Below are 26583 nucleotides of genomic sequence, written 5' to 3'. Positions count from 1 at the left end.
ACATGGATTAACAAACATTAAACAATAAAGCTGTTATTAGCGGGATTTAGATAAAGTAAAACACTATAGGATAACTAACGTCTTATATTGTGATTTTATGAAAGCATTTTGCAAAAATTAATATTAGGAAATGATGTGTTCCTTACACAAACGTTCACATCGTCCTTTTCCGACGACATAGACTCCTACACGGTCGACTAGATAGACCCTCGGATGATTTTATCGAAAAACAGCCTAGGAAGTCGGTGTTTTCCTAGTTGTTTTAAATTCTAGAGACTGTGGAGATACATTTTAATTATAGAAAGGTCATAATGTTTTATAGTCTCACACCTGTCCGATATTATGTGGCATATTCTACCTTCTGTATTATCTATTTTTTTGTTGATTGTGTAACCGAATGATACCATTTTTATATCTTGAATGTGATAAAGACTTTAAAACACGCTATTGCATGGTTTCGTTTAAGTATCATTGAATATGTGTCCTTTAAGACATTTGTTAGGAAAAACCGAAATTACTTTATGTGTCTTACTCTATGTGTCTATTATTCAGTTCGTATGGTAGTTTGCTTTCGAGCCTATGCACTTCACAGTCATCGCGCACATTTAACTCTTTGGAGAGTGCATTGGGATGCACTAATAGTCTTTTCCTCATATACAATCGGTTTTATTTCTTAATTAAATCCAACAGCTTTAAAAAAATTATTTGTGGATCCCAACTCACTTCTTCTCTGAAATGTTACATTAAGAGTGGTATATTTACCTTATTCCGTCTAAAGCTAGTTGATTTATAGTGAAAGGATGAATAAATAGCTTATTAATAAATAACTTATTCTGTATAGATTGGTGCCTATAACAAAGATCTATATAATTGAAGCTACATCTAAATATTGTTTAGTTTGTATAAAACTCCAGAATCCACTACTAGCCCATTCAATATATTAATCCATTAAATTAAGTCATCCAATGCCTTATTTTGTGCAACACCAGTGCAGTAAAATGTTTATGATCATTGTTAAACCATTTATACTTGAATCGACTTTTGTGCTAACAGGATGGCACTTCTTACATAACCAGTTGTAACATAATCGCTTTATTTACACTTAGTTCCATAATTTTGTTTGAGAATACAGCTGCAATTTGAAGATCAACTTTCAATACTTACAAAGTTAAATTTACACTACTACAGTATTCTTCTTAGTGACCGCTGAAATGAATACCTTTATATAGAGGATAAATGCCCCATTTTCTTTAAACTGTAAACACTGGGACGCACACTTTTACTTCATTGATGTCTAAAATCGATAAAGATTTTTAATAACATCCATTTTTTGACATTGTCTACTTGGTTGTTTCGTGAAGTTAAAAATGAAACAATTAAAACTATCTGTAAATAAACTTAATATGATAATACATAAATAACCAAGATAATTATTTTGCATAGCTGCAAAATGTAAAAGGTTCATGTATATAACAACTAGTTGTCGTCGTCGTTCGTCCATTGTTAAGGTTGTTGCTTCGTTAAACACTGATTAATGGATACTATAAAGTCACTAAAAACGGCAAAGGAAAAATATGTTGTACCCTCCAATGTTATAATACTTCTATTACTAGCTGCTGCAGCTGTTGGATTGGTAAGTCGAAATGTTACTGTCATCTACGTCTTTTGAAGATTTTTGGGACATTTTTGTGATATAATAAACTTTCATAATTTTTTACTTAAAAAACACTTTTATTTTATGAAAATATTTTTTTTTATTTATTTATTACTTGGTCACTAGCCATTGTCGACTAACCTACAATTTGTCTTTATATTAACTTAAATTTAAGTATGTATATAGGAATATTATTAACATTATTACATTATTACACCAAGGACCTTTAGTCAATACTATAGATCAAGTAGAATGTACATTAAATCAAGTGGTTTGATTCCTTTTATACTATGTCCTGTTCTGGTGTTATCTAAAAGTTGTATTAGTTCGATATTGAGAGAGTATACATGAAAAAGGTGTGTCTTCATATCTCCTGCAAACCTCTTGATTTCCTGGCAGTCGGTATTGTATTTACATTAGTTATTGCGGAAATATGGAAATAAATGACGTTGTTTTTAGTGAGAGTACACCCTTGAATGTTAGTTCAGAGCAACTTCAGTCTGCCTTTCATAGTTACAAACATCTTCAGATTCTTGGTTAATAACGTTCATATGAGCATATAACAAATAATCTGAGAATTATTTTATTTTGAAACAATTCTAAACCTTCAAGAAACACTGAACGTTTTCAGAAAACCTTAAATGATATATGAGCAAATTTATACCACAAAATTTCAACAAATAAAATGCTACAAAATGACAAAAGTATGTTTAAGACTTGTTTCTCTATCTGTATGAGCATAAATCCTATTCACCAAGCTTTTTTAAAAAGTAATAAAGTAAAATACCATTAAGGATCTTTGGTTATTAAATTTCTGTCAAATATTTTGGTTTGTTTTAGCGGTTACATTGCTTGCTGTTAAACATTTTCTGCATTTGCTGCATTTTTTTATCAGTTTCACAAATCCCTTTATTTTTGTCCATTATTTTAAATGTCTTTGTATTAACTTTTGTCTTGGCTCTTTTTTATCAATTTCCTAATTTCATGGGGGCAATTTACCTTCTATACTGATTTCTCTCTTGAGTGGGCCAGCTTGTTTTGCAGCAGACTGAATATTATATATCGCGGTTTTCGGCTCAAGTTCGTCAATACTTTTGAGTCTTACATTTAAAATGACTTCTTCCTGCATTATAAGTCTAAACGTGTCCCAGTTAGTAAATTTATCGGTAATATTAGGCTTCTTTGTTTTTTTTTAAATTGTCATGCCTATTGTTAACAAGACTGCTCTCGATTTGTATTTCCAATAGGAGTGGTATTTTATTACTCTCGGGGGGCCAGTAAGTGGGTACTGAGAGTAATTCGTTTCCCTTTTCAGGTGTTATTAATTGTGAACCCCAAGCTATGCGATTATTTGTATTGTTGCATTATTATGTATCTTGGTGGACAGACTATAGCTCCTATGTTTATTTCAGAGCTTTCTTTTCAGTTTTATCTATCGTAGCTTGTATTTCCTCTTTTTGAGCTCGTCTTGGAAATGTGGAAATGCTGTACTTTTTGTTTTATTTGAGCTGCTTTGCCCCGAGTAAATTCGTTTTTTTAATGAGTCTCCAATGTTAGAGCTACATCTATGTTCGTTGTTCTCAGGAATAATTCTACTTCCCGGTTCTTCTACTTATAATTCTTAAGAACCAATTACTAATTTTTGTTTTTCTTTATCTTGTCTTGGGATTTTTTAAATTTTTCTACCCTGTTTACTAACTACTGAAATTGGGTTGCAAGTGAGTTGAAAGTGAGGGTGAAACAATGAAGGGAAAATGGCTACTACACCTTTGATATATTATTCAAAAATCCAATAAAATGTCTTCCCTTAAAATGTTTTATATTGCCGTATGAAATGGAATGTAGATGTGTCCACAATGAAATAATTTTTATTTTTAAATATATAATAAAACAGCCCGCATCTCTGCAAATAAGATTATTCGAAATATTAATTGCAATGTTCTGTTAACAAACGTTTCTTATCTGAACAGAACACAACGTTTATTAAAGCACACGTTGAATAACTTTGGAATATGAACGCGTGTGTATACACATCTATTGTATTAAGTGTTCGCATGTTTTCTTTCGAATAATTTCAGCCCGTTATCGATCTGATTACTTTTATTTAAAGAAAGTTATTGTTTCTAGTGATATCTGCTGATATCTGATATCGAAGAGCAGTAGTTGTTCGTGCGTATTGCACGTAATATGTGATGGTAGTGATGTCTGAAAATACTTGTTTATGAATATAAAAGCGTTAAAAAAGGAGAAATAATGGAGATAGATATTGTGCCTAATAATATTATAAAATTTCTTTTAATTGCTGCTGCTGCGATAGGACTGGTGAGTACAATTACACGCTGCACGTTTCTTGCTAAAAGTCTTCATCTGGAAGAAGTACTCGCGGTGGTAAAAAGTAATAAAAACTCGTTTTACGTAGCTCCCTTCAAAAGTAACCACACCAGGATATATATAATCTACAGGGTGAGCCATAAGTGTTTAGATAAATTCATGCCTTCTAATATTACACTACACAAATATTTCTCTATATTTGCCTGTCAGCCAATGAAGCCGCGATGTTAAACGATGATTAACCGTTAAACTACCTAAAAATTATGTGATAGTTTCAGCTGAGTTTCGTTTAAATAGTCTCGTAGTTCATTGTATTCGAACTGTTTTGGTCCATCAGGTCATGTTCTGCCATTGATATCATTGATGAGTTTCGACAGCAGGTTTCCTCGAATCAAACAAAAGTAATGAACGAAATTTTGAATGCCTTACAATTAGTGACTGAATACTCGACCAAAAACTATTATTTCTCGAAGGAAATTGTCAAAGTCGTCGAGTTTAACGGGTAATTGCAGCGATATCTCGTGTTTTCACCGATAACTAGTGGTGATCAAAATACATGCAAGCACCGGTTATTTTTGATTCGGCTTTTGATCGTGGTTTATTAGCGAAACAATTTTATTGACAAAATAAATGTGAGGGTCCTTGTCTCTCAAATCTAGAAATACCATAGCACGGAACGTAAAAATAGGATAGAAATATAGCATTTAAAATGCGGTTTAAAAAATACTGTTCAAGTATGTAGTCACTAGGTCTAACAGTTATGTGCACGTAACTGTTAGAAATTATTGAATTTTACATATTAATTGCAAATATTATCTGATCTTGCAATGTGAGCAATCTTACAATGAATTCTAGTTATAGAGTAGCCTGTAAAATCGTTTTCACTTTCAGTTATCCTCAGTTGATTCAAAACGAGGTTCTCGAAACGGGTCATTTGAAATGAGGAAGTAGTTAGAAATCCGATGAAACTAAATCAGGCAAATAGAACGTGTAAAGAATGCGGCGAACAGAATTTCATATTAGAAAATGGCGAAAGGAAAATAGTAATTATCCAGTCACATTTCCTAATTTTTACGACGAATATCTTTACCCAAACGACGTATAACCCTCAATTTTTTTATTGACAAACTGGATTGACGAAGTAAACTAACAATTAACAACCTGCGACTTCTACGTTTTATTATTTCTTGATAACAGAAGTGAGATAATGCTAACTGCGTATATGTAAAATATTATACAATGGTAACGTAAATTAGCAAGCTTGTAGTGAAAGAACTTTTTATTATATGATAATAAAACTGTTTTATGGAATTTAGCTTCAGTATACGCATTTCTTTCATGACGCATCAGAAGTATAGGTTTTCATTCCTTGGTAGAATCTTTATATAGGGAGCTCCGAAAAGTGAAGGCATTAGTAAAAAGAAGAGCTCTAAAAATGGTGTTCGTTAAACCGCCTTCGAAAAAGAAAGAAGGAGGTTCTACGTTCGGTATATATATATATATATATATATATATATATATATATATATATATATTCGAAATATATCGTCGTATTCCTTCCTCTCCAGGTGTCTTGATAGAAAATAATATTTTGTTTCTTCAAATGATGACAATTCGATCTCAAACGAATTAATTATAATTAACGGATTTATAATTATGTTAATTATTATACTATATTACATATGAACATCACGCGACGAAAATTGAGCACATCACATCTCTTTACCTAAGTGTGTTAACAGTACTATAATTTTTTACGTGGAATTCATAAGTATATAACTGATTGATGACATATAACTGATTCGAAACATAATAATGACAAAACAGCCGAAACAGTCGATAGTCAAAAAACTATCGACTGAAAATAGTAATTACTATTTTCACTCAAATGTAATATATATATATATATATATATATATATATATATATATATATATATATATATATATATATATATATATATATATATATCACCTCATAACTCCATTTTCCATTCAAACTCACCTTTCAAGCGTTCTCTTTAGATATATAAAAATACAAACACATTACTTGAGTTCTTAACAGGAATTCATCACCTACATAAAATTTTACCTTTATCTAATCTTTAATTCCCCCTTAATTTATAACCATTCTTAAATATTTTAGCATGTTTAACTGAGTTTGTAGCTTTGTTTCATTGTTTCAATTTTATTTTCGACAATATCTGATAGTATTTCGTTTACTTTTAGTTTCATCACACACTTTTTTTCTTGTCATAAAATAGTCACGAAATATATGCGATAAAATTATTGACATTGTCATTAACAATATTTGAATATGTATATAACATAATTTTTGTATAATTGCATCTACTTTTGTATTTAAAATATACCATCGAAGCCTGTAGTAACATGCCTGAAGGAGTTTATTAAAATTGCAGTCCAAAATGAGGGCCAAACGAAAGACATTAATTATAACAATCACGTACTTTTAACATCTAAAAATAGATAATCAAACAATGCATGTTGATTTTAATAAACCCATTGTGCAGCTACGGTAATGACCTTTAAGTATTTTAAGATAAAATAACTATTCTCGAGAAAATAAAAGTAGTTTAATTTATGAATTTTATTTCATTTTAATTAATTACAAATATATTTGTAATGTAGTATTTCGTTATCGCCCAGTGTACTTTTGTTTTAAAAAAGTTAATTGTTTTCTAATCTATTTGATATGTGATATTGCCGAACAGTAACTGATGCATGTAGGTGGTTTGGTTTGCATTTTGGGTGCATGTAAGTGACGTTTTAAAGTAAGTGTTAATAATCCAAGAAAAATTGGACATAATGAGAAGCCCTGTGCCTGATAATATTATAAAAATGTTGCTATTGGCAGCAGCGTCTATAGGACTGGTGAGTAAATTAAATAGCGTGGTACATAAATGTAAATGCTATGAGCCAGATGCGGTGAATACTAATGTTTGAATACTGACTCTTCAGGTGTCTTGATGGAAAATAATATTTTGTTTCTTTAAATGATGACAATATGATCTCAAACGAATTAAATTATATATGATTATATATTAGGATTTATAATTATTTACTATATTACATATGAACATCACGCGACGAAAATTTAGCACATCACATCTCTTTACCTAAGTGCGTTAATAGTACTATAGTTTTTTACGTGGAATTCATAAGTATATAATAACTAGCGTTGAAACTGTCGACTGAAAACATTCGAAACAGTTAATAGTCGCAAAACAGCCGAAACAGTCGATAGTCAAAAAACTATCGACTAAAAATAGTAATTACTATTTTCAGTCAAATGCAAGGTTCGACTGATTTTTTTACAATTGGTGATGTCAGACGAAGATGTACAAATCCTTTCCTGTACAAATTGTGAGAGAGGAACGAACAGAGACAATTACTCGGGGCAATTAATTCTATATGTGGTTATATTTTCCAACGGTAGTATAAGAGAGACAAAGATGTATAAATTACTTCACGAACTACCTTTAAAAAAGAGAAGGAAGAAAAAAATTACTGAATACTATTATAATAATTATACATAACATGCAATTTATAATTTAATTTTAAACGAAGTAGAATTATTTTTATATTTGAATGTTCTGTGGATGTAAAAATGAATGGATTTTTTTTATGGAAAGGAATAATACACCACAAATGTTTTATTGTATTTTAATGTGCTAATTGCTATTTTTAAATAATATTCTATAATAAATATAGACAAAATAATAGAACTTAAATAAAACTTAAAACTAAAGATGTATACTAACCATAAATACTATATAAAAATTAAACATATACCTAATCATAGAAAAAAAAAACTAATCCATGACATAATTAAAAATAATTTGAATGAAATTATATAAATGGTTTATTTATTATTGAACGTAAATATTTTTCAACAAAAATTGAGAGAGTAATCGAAATATTACTTATTATTGCCATAAAAACAGTCAGGATATTTTACTATTTTTATCATTCTCAATTTTAATCTTTTTATCCTATTACATCAACAATCTTGAAAAATATCGTACCAAAATGCTATAATATTTAATATACAATATATTGCCTTTTACAAGCAAACTACCAAACAAATCATAAAACTGCATATATTAGGAATAAATATAAGTAAGCAAAAATTGGATACATTTTTGTCAAGGTCGCGACTAGGACGACAGAGTCAGAACGTTAAAAATCAGTCGAATGAAAGAAGTAGGACCAAAAATAGTAACTAAAAGTACGACTGTAACAGTCGATAGTAAATAGTAAAAAAATCAGTCGTACCGAAAATAGCGACTGAAACAGTCAATAGTACGAAGTAGTCAATTACTAAAGAGTTGATAATCAATTTCGGTCGATAGTTTCCAACACAAATAATAACTGTTTCTTTGCAATGTTTACGTATATACCTTGATTAACCATCATTAATCGTAGAATCTAACAGCTTTAGATTAAAAACCGTAATGAAATAATTGTGGTGCTAATAGACTACAATTTTGGAGTCTAAAAAAATGATTTTCATCACAACATCCTCATATATCATTTCATTTGATGAAGAGGATTATTTGAATACGATTCCAATGAAATTGAAAGCCTGAATTTAGAAATCACATGGGATATTTTCAATGATATCATTAAGAGCACGTAAAACGATATCATTGTTAGATTAGATATCATCATTGAGACAGCGATATGAAGATTCACAATCGACCTCTCGTGCATAGATTCACACTCACCATTTTACCTCATGGCTGTCTAGAACGCTCTTTATCTTCGGTCTCAAAATCGTCACTTTTGAAACGTCAAAACCAGCATTCACATGTTGAAATCGATGGAGTATGGTCGCCACACATTATTCGATGACCTTCAGTCGCTTTTTTGTTGATCAATGGCGTAAAACAGTAAAATTTCTCGCAAATGCGATTTACTAGGTACAAATTCAGATATTTTCAACGGACTTAACAAATGTTTTGTTTACACTAGGACGAAATCAAACATACTGAAAAGTGAAGCCTGTTAATGTGGTAACATGAAGTTGGTTATAAATATACTCGATGAGATTTAATACACAGTAACACACAATTCTTTAAAATCAATTCCTGATAAGCCCGATATATTTTTAACATTTTATATAGGCCTATATAATTGATTATTTACATCTATACAGTTTTTATATTTTATTTATATTTATACTTTCTTTTCAGCGAGTTACGTTCATTTTATTGTAATTATTTATTTTATGTAAGTGATTGAATATATGCATATTATTATTGGTTACTAAATAACACAATAATATTGAAGTGATAAAAATTTTAATAAAAAAAACAATAAAGAAGTTTGGTTTGGTCTAGAATGGTAATCTTGCAACACTAAATATAGTCTATTCAAAGTTTTTTTGTACATATGTCATCAAGATGTTTAATGTATTGCCTACCGCATTTTGTAAATTCGTAGACAATATTTTTCTAGTTAAAAAGAGACACAATGCTATCCGATTAGTCACGAATGAGCCTGTTAAACTCATTCGGTTATCAGACGTATACAAAATTCTTGAAAGCAATAGTGATAAAAGATTATAACTCTAACCTATAAACTATTGTGGCTGTATAATTAACTGTAGTTTTTACATGTACTATAATGTTAAAATAAATGATATTTGATAACATTTTTAGATTAGAATTTTGTTGTATATCAAAACCAAACTGAACTATAACTCAGAGTTGATGCCACAATATTGCGACGTTTTGATGTCACAAGTTTAAATGACGTATGTACAAACTAACTTTGCACAGTCTATATATAATATTTCGAAAATAACAATTCCAACAAATAAATCACGATGTTGGAGCGAACAAAGACTCATATAAAACCTTTCTCTTCACTTAAGCTACAGATTAACCGAGAAGATAAAGATTTATATTTCGGATTAAGACATTGGTTCATACATAAAACGGATGTCTAATAGATTTAATCTCACAGCCAGCAGATTAATTTAAAATTGGGATCGGTTTTAAAATATAATTAAGAATATCGTCGGCTCTATGAGGATTAAATATAATATAATTATGACAAAACGTGCATTAGAAAATAAATAGGCTTGCACAGAATAGACTATATAAATAATATAGAATTACAATTATGTGTAAAAATATAAATAAGGTCAAATAGTTTTTCCGGAATGAGCATTCGCACCAAGAGCCAATCTCTATGGATTTCTATGCTTTGTGATGTTAGTCGTTTTATCTGACACTAATACTAACATAAATAAGATTGCGTGTTTTGAATTCGTTGGTCGTTAACAGTGTGAATATTATTTACGCTTAAGAGTTGTTTTACTCCACAGTGGTAGCCGATATCGTCCTATACCTATTGCATATTCAATGATTTTAAAAGAAACGTAAGAAAACATGAAATTAATTTTAGACTTATCAACGACAAGGAATACAACTGGAAAGTTTGTGCTGAATAAAAGTTGTTGCTATATTGCTTGAACTACAGGAGGGTTTCTCGAATATTGTTGTTTTCTCTGTTTGTAGGACAATAGAGACAACAAAAATCAGTATTAAGTTATAGATTACTAAAAAGAACTGACTTTTTCGAGGTAAATACTTCATTGTATATGAACCTCTTATTTCGCAAGAAAGTGTGAGTTTTCTACCCTTATATATAAAATGCCATGAATAAACTTTTCTCTAAATTAAGTGATATTATATAAAAAAGCAGTTTTTGTTGGCCCATGAAGAGAGTGGGTAAGACCGTGGGTGTCTTCTGGGATGATTTCTAAAGTTGGCCACTTGCCAGTCCGTAGGATTAATGCTGAGGACCGTGGTTCGGAACCCAAGTTAGACTGTAGGTCCAGTCCAGAAAAACCCATAGTTGGTAAAATAAGACTTTAATATATATATATATATATATATATATATATATATATATATATATATATTTATATATATATATATTTATATATATATATATATATATATATATAAATCAAAAAATAAAAAACAATGAATTCGATGAAAATATTTCCGTGAAAGAGTTAACGGCTTGCTTATCTCTAAAGAAAGTAATTCATGGATTTTTAGACAATCTTAATGCTTGAATAGAGTTCTTGCATTGCCTTTTACATTTTTCTAAGGTCTCATTCCACAAGATGAACGCTTTCACTGATATAAAACAGATGGAAGAGCATTATCAAGGATGATTGAATGGTTAAACTGTTACCTGAGTACTACTGGTTTGCAATGAAGAAGTTTAAGCAGGCAAAAAGTATGTTTAAGTTTTTGTGTTCAACCGGTACAGTTTAAGAAAAAAACTACTACCTGCTCATTTATATATACTAGCTTGTGATTGATTCTTTTGTTAGCGAAATTATGCAACTGAAGAATCACAAGATGGTGCACTGATGCAACATCCAAAAATATTGGAAAACAAACTTTATTTTCTTCTAGTGATTTTTCTAAGATGTTGGTGATTCTGTGAAACTGATTATTAGTGGAAAGTTGTTTCCTAAATCCAAAATGGATGATCCGGAATAAGATGCTTTTCCTCCTTAATTGGTTTTATCCATATATAGTAAAAGTCTTTCAATTGAGACTATAATGGCGATAGTGATATTGGCTTGTGAAAAAAAAGTATTGAAATGACGTTGAACATTTCTGGTTCAGCTATCATTAGGACTTTAGTGTAAATTAGATGGCTCGGTGAATGGAGGTAAACGAAATGAAACAGTGGTGTTTACATTATGTCACCGTTATTTATTGAAGTAATATAAAAATGTGGAAAATACAAAATAGATAAAACGGATGGCAGCGGTGTTACCTGGTGACGAGGCTTGGGCAGTCGATGGTGGCACGTCTGAACCAGACGGTGGTCGGTTACTGAATGATCGAAATACCCTTCAATAACATCCCAGATAAACGTCTCGGGGTTACCAGCTATTCGTTATCGTGTTCTAGTTGTCACTGCTGGCACCCCGCCCGTGTTCAACATCTGGGATTATACTTCTGGGTACTTTGTTGACCGTTATTCCACGATGTAAAATTCGACATGCCTCAAGGTCGCTACAGGACCAAATCGTAATTAATTGTCATTGCATTAATTTAAAAATTACCCTTTTAGTCATAATTTTAAAAATTGAAAATGTCATATTCTATCAATGTAGAGTAAACATTATCCCTAAGCTATTACGAGAGTTTACTTTATCGTAGATAGAAGAGATTAATAAAGAAATAACAAATCTGTCATAAATTATTGATAACTGCAGTAGTTAACAGAAACAGATAAGGCTATCAATAGATTAATTAATTTCAAATTTAATTGTCAAGCCGAATGGTTACGAAACACCTTAAAGATGTTTCCAAGTTCAGTTATTTGCATGTCTGTATGTTATCGTAGAAATTATCTAGAATTTATAACTGACACAACTAAAATACAGTCGAAATAAGTAACTTAAATTGTTGTTATTATACCTTAAATTTATTGTTATATTGACTGACTCGGCAAACTTTGTACCACCTAACAGTCAATGGATGTCGTGTTAAATTTCATGCTTATTGTAATTTAGAGAAATAGATTTAGAGAGTATAAATAATTTATTAAGTTTAATAGTTTATTAGGATAATATATATTAGGTTTATAAATTAGTATTAAGGAATTTTTTTTAATTTGATTTTTTTGACTAATATTCAATACAATGTATTTTATTCAAAGTATTGTCCATGGATAGCCGCTATTTTTTCTCGTCTTTTTTTTTAACGCTATATTAGGGATGCCGAAAAAATATCGATATTTTTGGCCGATATTTTTTGATTTTTTTTTTATTAAAGATATATCTTAAACATGATAAGAAACAATATAAAATTGGTACTTAATTTTAAATTAATAATTATGATAATTTTTTTTCCTCCGATATTATCGATATATCGATATTTTTTTAAATGTCGAAAACCATATATTGATTTTTTTAAATATCGATATTTTTCTCGGGAGCCGACACCACTAAGCTATTTATCGATCCATTTTTTAGTATCTTCATAAGTGGTAAAGCGCTCATAAGTAGTCAAGTCACGACTCATATGTCGAAGCAGGTAGTAATCAGAAGAAGTAAGGTCTGGAGAATACGACGAATTATTATTTTAATATTTCTTAGTATGTTTTCACCGATTTGACATCTGAATATCTGATCAAGTGTCGTCATGCTGTTGAATAACAGTATTGTGTTTTTTCTCGTATCTAGTAGTTTTTCACCCAATGTTCAGCTGAAACGCGACAATTGTAGTCGACACCAAACCTTTTTCATCGTCCTCGTCTTCGTTGAAATTTCTTTGGCTGTACGGAACTTTCCTGGTCTTCGGCGTAAAGAAAAACACTTTTAAAACGTCAAAACCAGTAGTGGCATGTTGAAAGCGATGGAGCCTGGTTACCATAAGCTTCACGCCGCATTCGCTGAGTTATAGCTGCTTCTGTTTCATTGTTTAATTACTTACTTTAAGCTCATTGAAGTGAGCCAGTGAGTGCGACTTCAATGTGAAACTGGTCACTGGTTCAATCTGGAACTGGTACTGGTGAAAATAAAAGCATAACGATAAAATATTTCAGCGGTGTCAACAATACTTTAGCTCTATCGAAACCATGTATTTTGTTGCACTCGGGTTGATCCTCCTCAGTGAAGCATCCTGTATGATATTCCTCCTTTTGTTATCAGGCGGAAGAACTTTTTGAATATGGTTTGCTGACAAATTCTCTCTCTGTGCGTTTTCAATCTTGTGGTGCGGATGTTTTCTATTCGCTTGTTTCAGGTACATCTATTAATATTAATCTCGCTCTATATAATTGGTAGAAAATGTATTAGCTTTACCTCTTGACTGAGTCATGTACACTTACCAAGGCCAATTACCAATAATTGTCTAAAGAGTCATTCATATGAACTTTCCGATACAGGTATTTCCTTTCTGTGCATTTCAATACCTTTCTAGACCAGACTAAGCTATTTTACGTTACATATCTATTCTGTAATGTAATATATATCCATTATTACAAATAAGCTTTAATATAATTCCTTCTATATAATCTCATTTTAGTTTAAATTAATATAAAATTCCAATGAAAACAATATTATCTGAAATATACTGAAATATAAATACTGATTATACATTAACATCAACAACAAACTGTAAATGTTTAATAACAATGAAAGTAATCCCTTTTAAAAACTATATTTATCTGCAATCCTCTTAGTATATCCGAATTATTTAGAATAGGAATTATTTAAAATTCTTATTTCATTCTATAAGAAACATCGAAAGGTTACAATTTTGTTGAAAATTGGCATTATTTTATCTTCCAAAGATATTCAGGGATATTATTTAATTTTAATTATAAGCTTGGTTTAACAAAAACCCTTTTAATGTATAATTTATAGATTCTATTTTTGTTAAATTTTTCCGGAGGGCAATAAGTATTTATTATGTTTATATTATCTGTACATGGCATGTAGAAAATTACTTTATTAAGTGATCTTCTGTATATAATACTAAATTAATTAATTAGTTTTATTCTAAAGTCTGTATGTCTAATAATCAGATCGGATGGTGTTAGATGTTTTAGTCTACTCACTTCACTGTCACTTCACATATTTAGGTAATTGGGATGCACTGATAATCTTTCGAAGTACTTGAACTACAAACATCTTGAGTTACACCCGTTATTGGTTCTAGAGGAATATCGAGCTGTATCGCTTCATTTAAAACATAGTATGGAGCATCGACAACGAGACGCAATACTTAATTTTGGAACCGTTGTATCATGGATATATTTAACTTGCTAGCGGTTCCCCACAGTTGGATTCCATATGACCAAATAAGCTTGCGTATAGGTTTATATAATAATATCTTGTTATCTAATGATAACTTGAATTTGTGCCCGATAAGTCAATACATTTGGTAGAATTTAAGTTAAAGTTATCTCCGTCTGGCGAGTATGTGCTTCTTCCAAGTTAGGCGTCGATCTAGGTGCATACTAAGATATTTAGCATTCTCTGCTTACGGAAGTTGGCAGTTATTGATATAAATTGGTGGACATGCTCTTCTACGGAGCGTAAAAATTATATGACTGAATTTTGTTTCATTTGCTCTTATATTCCATCTCTCTCAAACGCGAATCAACATTTCCAGTTAAATTTGTTTGAATCAACAATATTTCTTAATAAAATTCGATTATTTCTGGCTGTATTCAAAATTAATATATATCAATAGATTCAGATAAACAAATAACTTAAAACTTATTAAGTAGGTAAAACAATAAACTGAGAACGTTGTAATACCTTTTGTATTAATCAAGGTTAAGTGCCTCTACCATCTGACTAATAAAGGTTTTATCTTATAGGTCGAAGGCTTAGCATGGAGCATTCTCAGTTTTATTGCAATTTGCTACTATGGCAGAACATTCATGCCTTCTAAAGACGCAACTTATTCCCAAAACCATATTGACAGAACTATGTATGACTTTTATCTTAGTAAGTAGAAATATGATTTACTATATATCAATTCACAGTCCTATTTTGTTTATAGATCATAGATATGAATCTACGTTAGAAGATATAATGAAGGAATATACTTATCCTTTGACAGCTACGCCATTTTGTGTTTGTATGATTATCAGTCTAACCATTAACATCATTTTGGTCATATATTCTTGCGTTATCCTGTGGAGTAAGTGATATTTAATGAAATATTTTCAACATTACATTAATTTTTGGTTATTGACTTTTATTTAAGAAATTGTTGACTAGAACAGTTAATTTTTTTTAATAGCCTATTGATTTAATTTTATATAGTTACGTCTGTTTTTATTTCTACTTTTTTCCTACCTTAGTTCTGTATTACAAAAAGCAGATATATATCAAACATACAATCGGATCCTGGGCCGTGACAATGGCAACTAATATTACTTTTGATTTAATATTACTATTGCTACTAAGCATCAACTACAGCTCAATTAAGAAATTCCAAGCAAGTCATGTAAGTTTTGTATCCAAATACGCAATAAGTTTAATGTGGTACTATATGATCATCATTACAGGCCAGTGGACCTTCGGCTAGCGATAGTGTTGTTCTTGCGGCCACGGGGGTTGTAATCACTCTAGCAGCGCGTGGTTTTATCTTATGGGTTGTAAATGCTATAATAGCTGGACTAATGGGAAAACTATGGCACAGTTACCATAGAAGGGTAATAAGAATTCAACGTAATGAAATTATAAATAAGCAACGTAAATATATTTTCTACTTACAGATTCCTTTCTTTAACTATGAACGATTTGACAATACCTCAGTGTAAGTATTGATAATCGCGCTTTATCTCTAGAAGGTATCAAGAATTCTTAAAAAATAAACATAAACTATTTAATTTACTTCGTGGTTCAGTCGTCTATAATTTTTGTATCATAATTTTTCAAGGTATGATTCACCTTTTGCTAGTTATTATATTTATGTTAGTGTAATGAAGTGTTACTGTAGATAATGTTTTCTTCCACTTGTTCAAATGGTGTTTGATTTTATATGCTTCTCGACCTACATATCCATGGTAGTGATTCTTCACCATATCACCACATCAATTCGTTTGGATTTATTATGCAGTGATAGGAAAGAAGACCTAATATATTGTGGACATATCGTTATAACAGGGATCAAAAGTTAATTAATGTTTTGCAAGCCATTCCTTAATTACAGGCTTGTTATGGGTATTTTACACCATGGATGCTATGGCGTGATGCATTGTCTAAAACAATTACTAATAGTTCCTCCAAGCTCATTAGTAGTTAATTTTCAAAAAAGATATTTTCGTTATTTTTTTCGTGGTAGTCGCCATTGGAGCCATCTTTCTTAATTTGATAATTTTTTAATTGAACGCTTTTTTCTGGTTGTTTTAAAACCACTTTCTTTTCTATATATTAATAAATTGATATGTATTTTTATTATCTTATCTTATCCACAAACTTCTTGAACGTTTTTAACTATATATTATGTATGGATATTTTAAATTAACACATGGAAACTGCAATACAATCAATCAATAAAACAGAGACAGCATAACAGTAAGAAAAAGAATCAGATGATGATAATAATGAAAAACAGATACTATTATCGTATCTAATATTGACACTAGATAATCTTGAGCTTTGTATATTATACTAACTTTTTATGAAATATTTTAGAAAAATGCAATACCATAGCTGGTATTTTGTTTTCTTTATAAATCCTGCTCTTTCCAGATCAAATTTGCCTTGGATGGAGGAACCTTATCAATATTGCAACAGCACCGTCAGTATCGATAGAATGGACAACGAAAGTTCAAGTCCTCCTTACGCAAAACTCAAACCGCTGGATTTACAACGAAGTCCCAACAATCAGATGACAAGAGCTCTTAATATGGATGTCATTCAGACCAACAATAACAGTAAGTATTCATATAAATAATAGTTAAATCTACAAATATGATTCTGCACTATTTTGACTTATTCATTAAATTATTGAATTAATTCAAAAATAAAAAAAACATATCTAGTCTGAACAAATATGATTTATAACATATATGAATTGTCTTGGTGAAGCAGCACTTTTTTATTCAAATGCGGTCGACTTTCGTCGATTTCGTTCTCCAAATGGTCCAATAACGCTATGTAATAGTCACTGTTGTCCTTTTTCAATTAGTCAATGAGAATTATTCCATTCGCAATTATATTGAAACCATATACAATCATTCTAACCTGAAGAAATACAGAGTTCGGGTCAGACAATAATGTTATTAGTACTTTTGAAATATTATTAAGAGGTAATAGTTAATAATAATAGATAGATATGACCATACGTTTAGGCAACGAGTTGCCCAACGTTACTCAAGAAGCTCTGTAGACAAAAAAAGGCTATGGTACTGTATTTTATTCCATTATATTTTATTTATGGTAATTCTGGCTAAACTTGCTCTTTCAATACTAGATTGTTTTAGTATATTTATATTGGAAATTGAAGAACTAGAAGTGAATGAGACATATCTTTGGGAGTGGATATGGCTTTCAATCTTTGCCTTATCATACCTCTCCTTAGAAGCTGTAAAGAGGAACAAAATCAATTCACTGAAATGTTACATATATGGAATTGTAACTTTTGGATATTTGCCATTATTATACAGCATTATAATGTAGTTTAGAGAGGTGTATACATTCCTATTTTAAGATGATCATGCCGCAATCTTAGATATAGTTTATGGAAGACCTATCCATATGGACTTTTATGATATGCCCCTATATTTTTGGCTCTTCAGGTGCATGCCTTTGTCATATACTTCAGTTATAATCTTTTAATTTTATGAAAAACAAGAATTATCAATAAAAATCATTATATAATCGTTTATAGCGGGTTTATCGTGTGCAGTCCACTCGGATGACTGTCGATTGGACTTCGAAGTGAAATAATGGAGCCATGTTCCATCCATTGTCACATATCGACGCAAAACTGGAGGTTTATTATTGTTAATCATCTTCAAACACTGCTCCGAATCATCAACTCGTCGTTGTTTTTGGTCAAAAGTGAGCTGGCGCGGCACCCACTTTGCACTGAGCTTTCTCATACCCAAAGACTCGTGAATGATTGGATGTAGACGTTCAGTTGATATCTTTAGTGTCGGATATTTCGTTCAATTTCTATTTACGGTCACTAGAAATCATTTTGTGGATTTTTTTCATGTTTTCGTGTGTAACAACCTCTTTTGGGCGTCCACTGCGTTCACCGTCTTCGGTGCTCATTTCACCACCTCTGAACTTAACATACCAATCCCTGATGGTTGATTTTCCTGGGCAGTGTGCGAAAACTCAGCATCAAGCCAAGTTTTTGCTTCAATCAAGCAATATTTATCAACACGCGAAATACCTTTTTATGCATTTTTTTCACTATAACAAAATTTTTACACGTATCTTTCGAGGGTTAGGGCTAACTAAAAACATATGGATTTAGTTCTAATAGCGCCATCTATGTGTCAGGCCGGGGACTTTTCAATTGACCTGTTATATATTTTTATACAACATATTGCGACACGAGACGTTCTATCAGGTTCTATTCTATATATATTCTATCAGGCTTCGTCATTTTCAATCAGAATAATAATAAGCAGCGATTTTAAATTTATCAAAAGAAACAAAAGCGTTGTGTTGAAACAACGTTTGCCGGTTTATAACCTGTGGTTATAATATTTTAAAGAATTTTGCAGACGTTTGACAACCGGGCTAATTTTATAGGCTGATTCGGTTACATATTCGGACATATCAGACAGCATTGTATCTCTTTTTAACTTGAACAAAATAAGAAGGAATATATTGTGTGATTTTAAAACGAATTTATAATTTTCGCAAGGCAATACATTAAAAGGATCTGTGAATTCTGAATCACATTATATATATTTCAATTCATTTATGTGCATTAAGCAACTTTCTTTTGAGACAACAGGCGGAATAATATTTGTTATTTGTTTTTTTTTGTAAAACATATCCATCTTATTCCGATTTTAGGCAATATCTCATTAATATTGGTAGTACCATGGGCTTTTCATAGATTTTTTAAAATGCTTTTGTGGTTATAAAATGGTAATACTTTTATATTTAAATAGTCTTGTCGTTGAGTTGATATAACCTCAACTATTTTTAAGATTATAATCAGTAGTTAATAAAATTACCTTGTATTCAATCAAAAAATGTGAAAAAATGCAGAAAATAATTATCCAAATATGATGGCAAGGAATATTAATAATCGGATAATCTTTTATTACATGAATCAACTTTATATCAACACTTGAAGACGTCAACATTGTTCATTTTGTGACTCTGATGCTATTTTGATGCATATACCGCAATATTAACGAACGATTATCAGTAATCTATATGAAATAGACATCTAAGAACGTAGATTTAGATTAACTAAGTACTTTTAAATCTAGATTAACAAAATACATGGTGGAATTGCAATGCTTGGTGGAATTATCGAAAATTTCTTTTTAATGCGAATTCGGATTATATGAAAGATTATAAAACCTAATTGTTATCCTAGAAGTTCATAAATAGATTGTTTTCATTCGAAGTTCGATCTGAAAAACTAATTGCACTATAACGACTTATAATAGTGAGAAATAGTGCTAAAAAAACGAATTATTAAAGAATATTATGACTGTCAAGATGTAATCAGATGTTATTCTACGTTTTGTCCTTTTCTATCAACTACTATTGTCTGTACACACTTTTAACTGTCTTACCATTAGTAACCCCTTCATGTTGAAAAAGAATTTGACTCACAACTGTTAACAATATAATATGATGTGATAATACTATGATGAAGACACCAAATGACTAACGACATTACTAATTACATTAGAGAGTTAGAAGACGGATATGATGGCTACGACCGCTAAGCAGAGCTATGCCATAAAGAAATTTATGCAATTAATAATTTAATCTCAAGAAATTCCTACTCATTGTCGTTCACTGACTCACTAATTTATTATAATATTTTTTCAAGGGAAACTTGCTCCAAAACCACCAAATCGGTACCAAAACACAAGACCCATCAAACCAGCTCTACAGTATGGAGAAGATCCACTTGATATTCCACCGCCTTTTATACCTCCACCAGACTATTAGTCGAACGGGCTCTCCAGTTGCTAGAAGACCCATCAGAAGAGACAACTATTTATTATAAAACAGCTAGAATAAACTCATATTTGTCGAAGAAATATATTTACATGTTATTTAAAATTGTTTCCTTATTTTAACAGCTCGGTAGTGAATAACCAATAATATTTATTATAGAAAGAAATTAGTTTTTACTCGGTGCTTTTTGCGGTTACTTGAATTTTGTGACCCTTGATAACATCTTTCTTTTAGAATATCTCATAGCTCCTTTTTCTCTTCTTTTCTCTAAGGTCTCTTTTTTTTTTTCATAATTTCAGCCAAATTTTATATCACAATAACATATTTTTGAAGTGTCAGTGAAAACTGAGTGAGAGTACGGTAACAGTGATACAATTCGAAGTCATACCAACTCTCATATTCTCCTATATTATTCAATTAACGTCAGAATCATATTTGTGCATCTAGTAACATCATCATTCATCGGTAATTCTTTCTTAAAGTTTAAAATCGTGAATATATTTGTTTCAGAATTAAGTAATAGATTTCAAAGCCCAAAAGAACTAACATGCCTGAATATATTTGAAGATGTAACAGAAAAAGAACCCCAATATAACTCAGACACTCTTATAGAAATAACGACAGATGCAGAACCCCACCCTTCCTTGCGATTCAGGGTACTAAATAAATGTGATATATTTCGAAAATAATATAATATTTCGTGATTATTTTATTTGAATCTCCTAGAAAAGCCACTTGCGAAATTAAAATATCTTGATTTGCCCAATCTAGTAGTCCTAGCCTTCAGACGATATATGTCACAGCATTATATTTATTGCCTTTTCATTAAAGACACTGATAATAAATAACCAGAATATTGACTACCATAATAAAGTGTTTAATTTACAAAATAACACCCTCACAATTAATTCCCGTTATTTTTAGCAACGTTGTCAACGTTATCGGAAATGTGACACGACATACTTTTCGACAGTTTTACATATACAATGATTTCGTTTTATTACAAATTATGAGGTTAATCCGCAAGGTAATTTGGTGATTTACCAGAAGTAAGTGTCATTATAATATCTGACTCATTCATGTACGTAATTCCAATTAAAATAATGCATGATAACAAACATTGTGACATAATTTCTGTAACGTAATAAAAGTAACTGACACCTTCGCCATTTTATCGATAAAATAATCAAACTAAATTCATATCAATTTTTCCCATCTCTCTTAATAAAATGTGCATCTTATATATCCACGAGATGATTTTTTTCTCAATAGCTTGTACAATATATCACAACACAGATTGATTGTTTGCTTAACTAGAACAATATATCAATACAACTAATCAATATTAATCTCATTATCTAGAGTAACTAGTTACAATGGAATTAAAACAAATCCACTCAAATGAAATAAGTGCGTGATACAAACTAGAGAAAATCTTTGTTTAGACTAACTGTTCGATTTCTATTTGTTATTCGTAAAACTATTCAGGTCCGGCTTCTAAACATTTACGTATTTGTACAGTATATGAAAAATTAACCCACGTTATTGATCCTCTAACAGAAAATTTTATTCAGCTTCGAAATATCAAAACTTTAGCATCGGTAATAAAAATAACGATCGAAGAAGATCACTTTTATCAGAATGAAATTCAGTTAATTATAGTTAAAAGTTTACAGTTAATTGGGGCCAACTTTTACACCTGAGCAAGATGAGATGGCATTGCATTAAACATCATTTGGAACATGTTATTTTGCTGTTATCGAAATGTGTGAAAATGCAGAAACGACGTTGCAAAATCGATTCTCATTCTGCTCGGTGCTCATGGAAAATTTATAACAAATTTTGAAATATTAATTGATTTACATATTCGTTACAGGTTATCGGCCCATTGGTTTCTTTTCATTAACTTTCTCGATAACCACAAATAACAGTATTATACAAGCACCTAATCCACAATCTGTAGCAAAATTACTATGAGATTGCAGCTCAAATACCTCCAAAATACATTTTCTCCTTCCACATTCTTAATTTTTCCGCAAAACTTAAGCGGTATAAGTAACGAGCAAGGAGAACTACACCAAGATATATTGAAAATCGAAAGGCTATATCAAGGATTCCGAGACAAAGGTAATGTGCGTCTACTGTTGGAGCTTAATCCGTAAAAGAGATCCCAAGCAGTATAAGAGACTAGATTTATACTTTTTAATTCAAAAAATGGAATGGAAATTTATTGAATATTTCGAAAACTAGAACCAATTTTAAAAAACGGGCTGCTCATTTGAATTCAGTGCCACAATTTATCTTTATCAAAACCGTACATACTTGCATTATTGTCTACCCTTACAGCTATTATAACAGTCAGTATATACATGCACGAATAAGTTTTCCGAATATTATTGTAACTCATTTTATTGAAAGAAATTGGAATATATTTCAATCAAAATTTTGTTTAGCGCTAATTATATTTCTCCACATATTTAGCATTAAAATAAGCTGCAAAAAAGTGATGTAACAAAGGCCTAATTTCACTTCACTTCCTCATAAAAAGTGAAGAAATATAAATTCAGAATGAAAATTAGTGTTGTTGGATTATGAGTTATATTATAATCAATCAACAATAATCAATTTGTTTTGTCCATCTGTCCACCTACTGTTACGGTAATCGCAGATTCGAATCTTGCTGGGGCATGGTTGTAAACTTATATTTGTTATTATTCATAAAGCAATAACGCAAAATTCGACAAGGAAAATGATGAAAGTCAAGCCAGTAACCAGGCTGGGTAAGACCGGATGTCTTCTGGGATGATTTCTAAAGTTGGTCACTCGCCAGTCGATAGGCTTGATGCCGAAATTCCGCAGTAGTCTAGTCCAGATGAAGCCTAGTTTACAAAAAATGAAAAAACTATACAACAACCGTATTTATAGACACTATCTCCTTTTAATGGTAATACATATTTTTGATGAAAGACACAACAAGAAAAAAACTATGTACTACTAAACAATAAATTCATGAATATTAAAATAATAAAGTATTGTATACATATATTCGTTTTTTTTACTTTTTGTTCCTTCTTTTACGTTTTAATACCACACTGTCTACCGCACGGTTATAATGAATGCGAGTTTACAGTATACTTTGTATAAAATATTCAAATATTCATTAAAAGAAAACAAACATAATTTAGATTGTTCAGTCAGCATGAAATTTCACCCCTTTTCTTCAACGGAGATATACATTTAAACGGGCTCCACGCACTTTTCACCGAACAATTTAGTTTCCTTCGTAACAGAAGCTTGGAATAACATGAGAGATGTGTTACGAATTGCGAAGACATAAATACATTTTCTCGTCCAACTTAGTTTTGATAAAATCGTTATTTGTTTTAAGTTGTTTAACATTGTTGGTTGCGGAATGCAAGAGACAGAGGAGAGATATCCGACATATGATTATTTTAACTGATGAATATAAACCACCGATAAGGTATGTATTTTATATATAGTCTATATATAAAATAATATAGACTCATTTATTTATTTTAAAGATATTTAATACCCATAAGAAATAAGTATTTAAAAGGATATCATAATATCAGGCGATTATATCCTATCTTTAAAAGAAATAACATGAGATAAGACATTAGTGTGAATAGAGAATGCTGAAGTGTGTTTTATTTTGGTATTAATTTATACTGTATAATTAGGAGTTATTAATGGAAGAAATTATTCTAGGAGGTTTAACATTTGTATTAAAACTTTTCTTTAAATAATTACAACAAAGCAAATGTTAACAATATATTGAGATAATGACTAGTAAAAAAAGAAATGTGGACTATACATAGTTAAAATAACATCCTTCGAATCACAAGAAGAAAAACAGGCAAACTTTCAATTAGTTAGAGTAGGTTAAGGCTAGAGCCTTAGTATCTTTGGGTGTATATACAATTAATGGTTGATAATATAAACTATCTACATACTATGCCTAACAAGTTGCAAGAATGCTAAATCAATCATATTATTTTTTGGATGAAGAACCTTGTATATGTTAGTCGAACAAATAGCTAGGGTTGACTCAATCTCATAATATGTCATTTCATGAGCTTGCATTATTAAAGTACATATGAGAAAACTGTCAAATCAATGTAAGCTATACTTAATATTACTAACTAAAATAATGTAAATTTAACGTGATTGAACTGGTTATTAATACTTAATAATATTCAATAATCCTGTTGATATTAAAATAATTTTTAGATACAAGAAATATGAAGGCCGAGAAAAAACTAGTAAAAAACCTGATATATCGAGCTACGAAGATAACTTAACGTCAGGTAGTAGTTTGGAACAATATATACCTATCATCAGTAATAAAAAGGTAAGTAGAACAAATCAAAATAAAAAAATCAAAATAAAACAAATAATTAACGGTAAATATCGAATTTGTGTTGAACGAATTCCTGCATTTTATAAAAACAAGGACCAAAATAAATGTTTGTAAACCCTTTTTGAAACAATTTACGTACATATTATGCTTCTTTCTTTGCTGAAACTCCGAAAACCCATTATGAATCTCAAAGAATAAGAAAAACGAACATATACACAGACAAAGCTTTTAAAAATTATTTCATCAAGTTTCATGGGTAGTGTCTTTTACAGCTTTATGAAACATTCCAAACATATCAAATAATTCTAATTGACACACTTTAAAATAAAATACCTTTAATTTATTTAATATGAATTCGTAATTTCCAGGTAAAACCAAAGAAACCTAAAAAAGGGAATTACAAAAGGAGTAAGAGACCTCACACACCAAGACGTAATAAAAAACAAAACAAACCCAACAATAACAATATAAATCAGGAACTTTTGCCGGATGTTAGTTCGTACAACACCTTAAATTCACAGGATTCTCAAGAACTCCTCTTAGATACTAGATATCACGCACCATCACATCCGAATGGCAAGATAATTTTTCCCGAAAACATTGATATAACTACAGCAACGCCCAATTATTATGCGTACAATTCTGGAACCGAATTCCATCCCGCCATGGTTCCCAACTATTACCAGTATAATATAAATCAGAACGACGCAAACATCAAGACGGATTTTCGTAATTACGAACCTCTAGATTACAAAACCATTCCGGATGATTATCAGACAATAAATTTGAAGGCGCCTTATCACAATCATCAAATAGAGATTACTAGTACAAAAACACCGGATAAAGATGTTAAGACTGTGTTATCGTCGATTTATGAACCGACAGACCTGGGGAATCTCACAGCAAACAAAATTAATCAAAAGCCAACAGATACCAAAAAAGAAAATACATCTAATATTGTTTTCGGTGCCAGAATGAAGCGGAAACATCGAAAGAAAAGCAAATCCGTTTAAACAAATATGAATACCAGGTTTACCGGAAAGTTATTACCGTTTTTTTTCCAAAAAATACTACATAATAAGCCTTGGTGGGATAACATGTCCCATCCAAATGTTTTCAACGATTCGATTCCTAGATCACTCTTGCTTTATTAGACCGTGCGTAAAATCACTTTACTTCATCTTCGGGCCCATTCTGGACGTTTTTCGATCGATGCACAGTTTAAATTGTTCATTACTTGTCGGTAGCTATCACTGTTAAATGTTTCACCAGGTTTCAACAGTTCGTAATACACCACGCCACTCTGGTCCCACCATGATTAACCATGATATTTTGCGTTTAAGATTTTCAAAATAAATCCACTTTTCATCACTCGTCACTAGTCGATGCAGAAATGACTTTCACATATGATTTTTCAATTTTCCAATGATGTGGCCCCCATCTTACCATCTTTTGCATTTTCTCCATTGCTCGTAATCACTTAACGCTTCTGCCAATTACTTTTGAGTTTGGGTTG

The 26583-nt window shown here is 30.7% G+C and overlaps 3 protein-coding genes and 1 pseudogene across 7 annotated transcripts in view; 3 read left to right on the top strand and 1 right to left on the bottom strand.

Annotated features, from left to right (window-relative positions):
* The window catches only part of LOC143197955 (caspase-1), an 87300-nt gene that overhangs the window by 33963 nt on the left and 26754 nt on the right, over nucleotides 1-26583 (bottom strand). The window lies entirely within an intron of this gene.
* LOC143197953 (uncharacterized) lies at nucleotides 1479-21559 on the top strand. Of its 5 annotated transcripts, XM_076406823.1 has the most exons (9): nucleotides 1479-1633; nucleotides 15382-15511; nucleotides 15567-15707; nucleotides 15871-16016; nucleotides 16078-16224; nucleotides 16288-16328; nucleotides 17267-17451; nucleotides 21197-21342; nucleotides 21413-21559. In XM_076406823.1, the coding sequence occupies exons 1-9, from the start codon at nucleotides 1535-1537 to the stop codon at nucleotides 21431-21433; spliced, it is 1056 nt and encodes a 351-aa protein (XP_076262938.1). In that variant the 5' UTR covers nucleotides 1479-1534; the 3' UTR covers nucleotides 21434-21559. The 5 variants fall into 5 exon arrangements, with proteins under 5 accessions (XP_076262938.1, XP_076262937.1, XP_076262942.1 ...); XM_076406822.1 differs by having other exon boundaries at nucleotides 21197-21559; XM_076406827.1 differs by lacking the exons at nucleotides 21197-21342; nucleotides 21413-21559 and adding an exon at nucleotides 20556-20791 and having other exon boundaries at nucleotides 1481-1633.
* LOC143198279 (protein jagunal pseudogene) lies at nucleotides 17709-18438 on the top strand (annotated as a pseudogene).
* On the top strand, nucleotides 22660-26155 carry LOC143198711 (uncharacterized). The gene is made up of 4 exons (XM_076408073.1): nucleotides 22660-22844; nucleotides 24075-24167; nucleotides 24938-25058; nucleotides 25436-26155. Exons 1-4 carry the CDS (start codon nucleotides 22660-22662, stop codon nucleotides 26078-26080), a joined length of 1044 nt encoding a protein of 347 aa, XP_076264188.1. The 3' UTR covers nucleotides 26081-26155.

The sequence above is a fragment of the Rhynchophorus ferrugineus genome, unplaced genomic scaffold, assembly GCF_030347505.1.
Source record: "Rhynchophorus ferrugineus isolate W39M unplaced genomic scaffold, kcgeb_rfMv2 rfM6, whole genome shotgun sequence".
In the NCBI taxonomy this organism is placed as follows: Eukaryota; Metazoa; Arthropoda; class Insecta; order Coleoptera; family Curculionidae; genus Rhynchophorus; species Rhynchophorus ferrugineus.
Note: the sequence above shows the minus strand (reverse complement) of the source record. Positions and strands in the feature narration are given on the sequence as shown.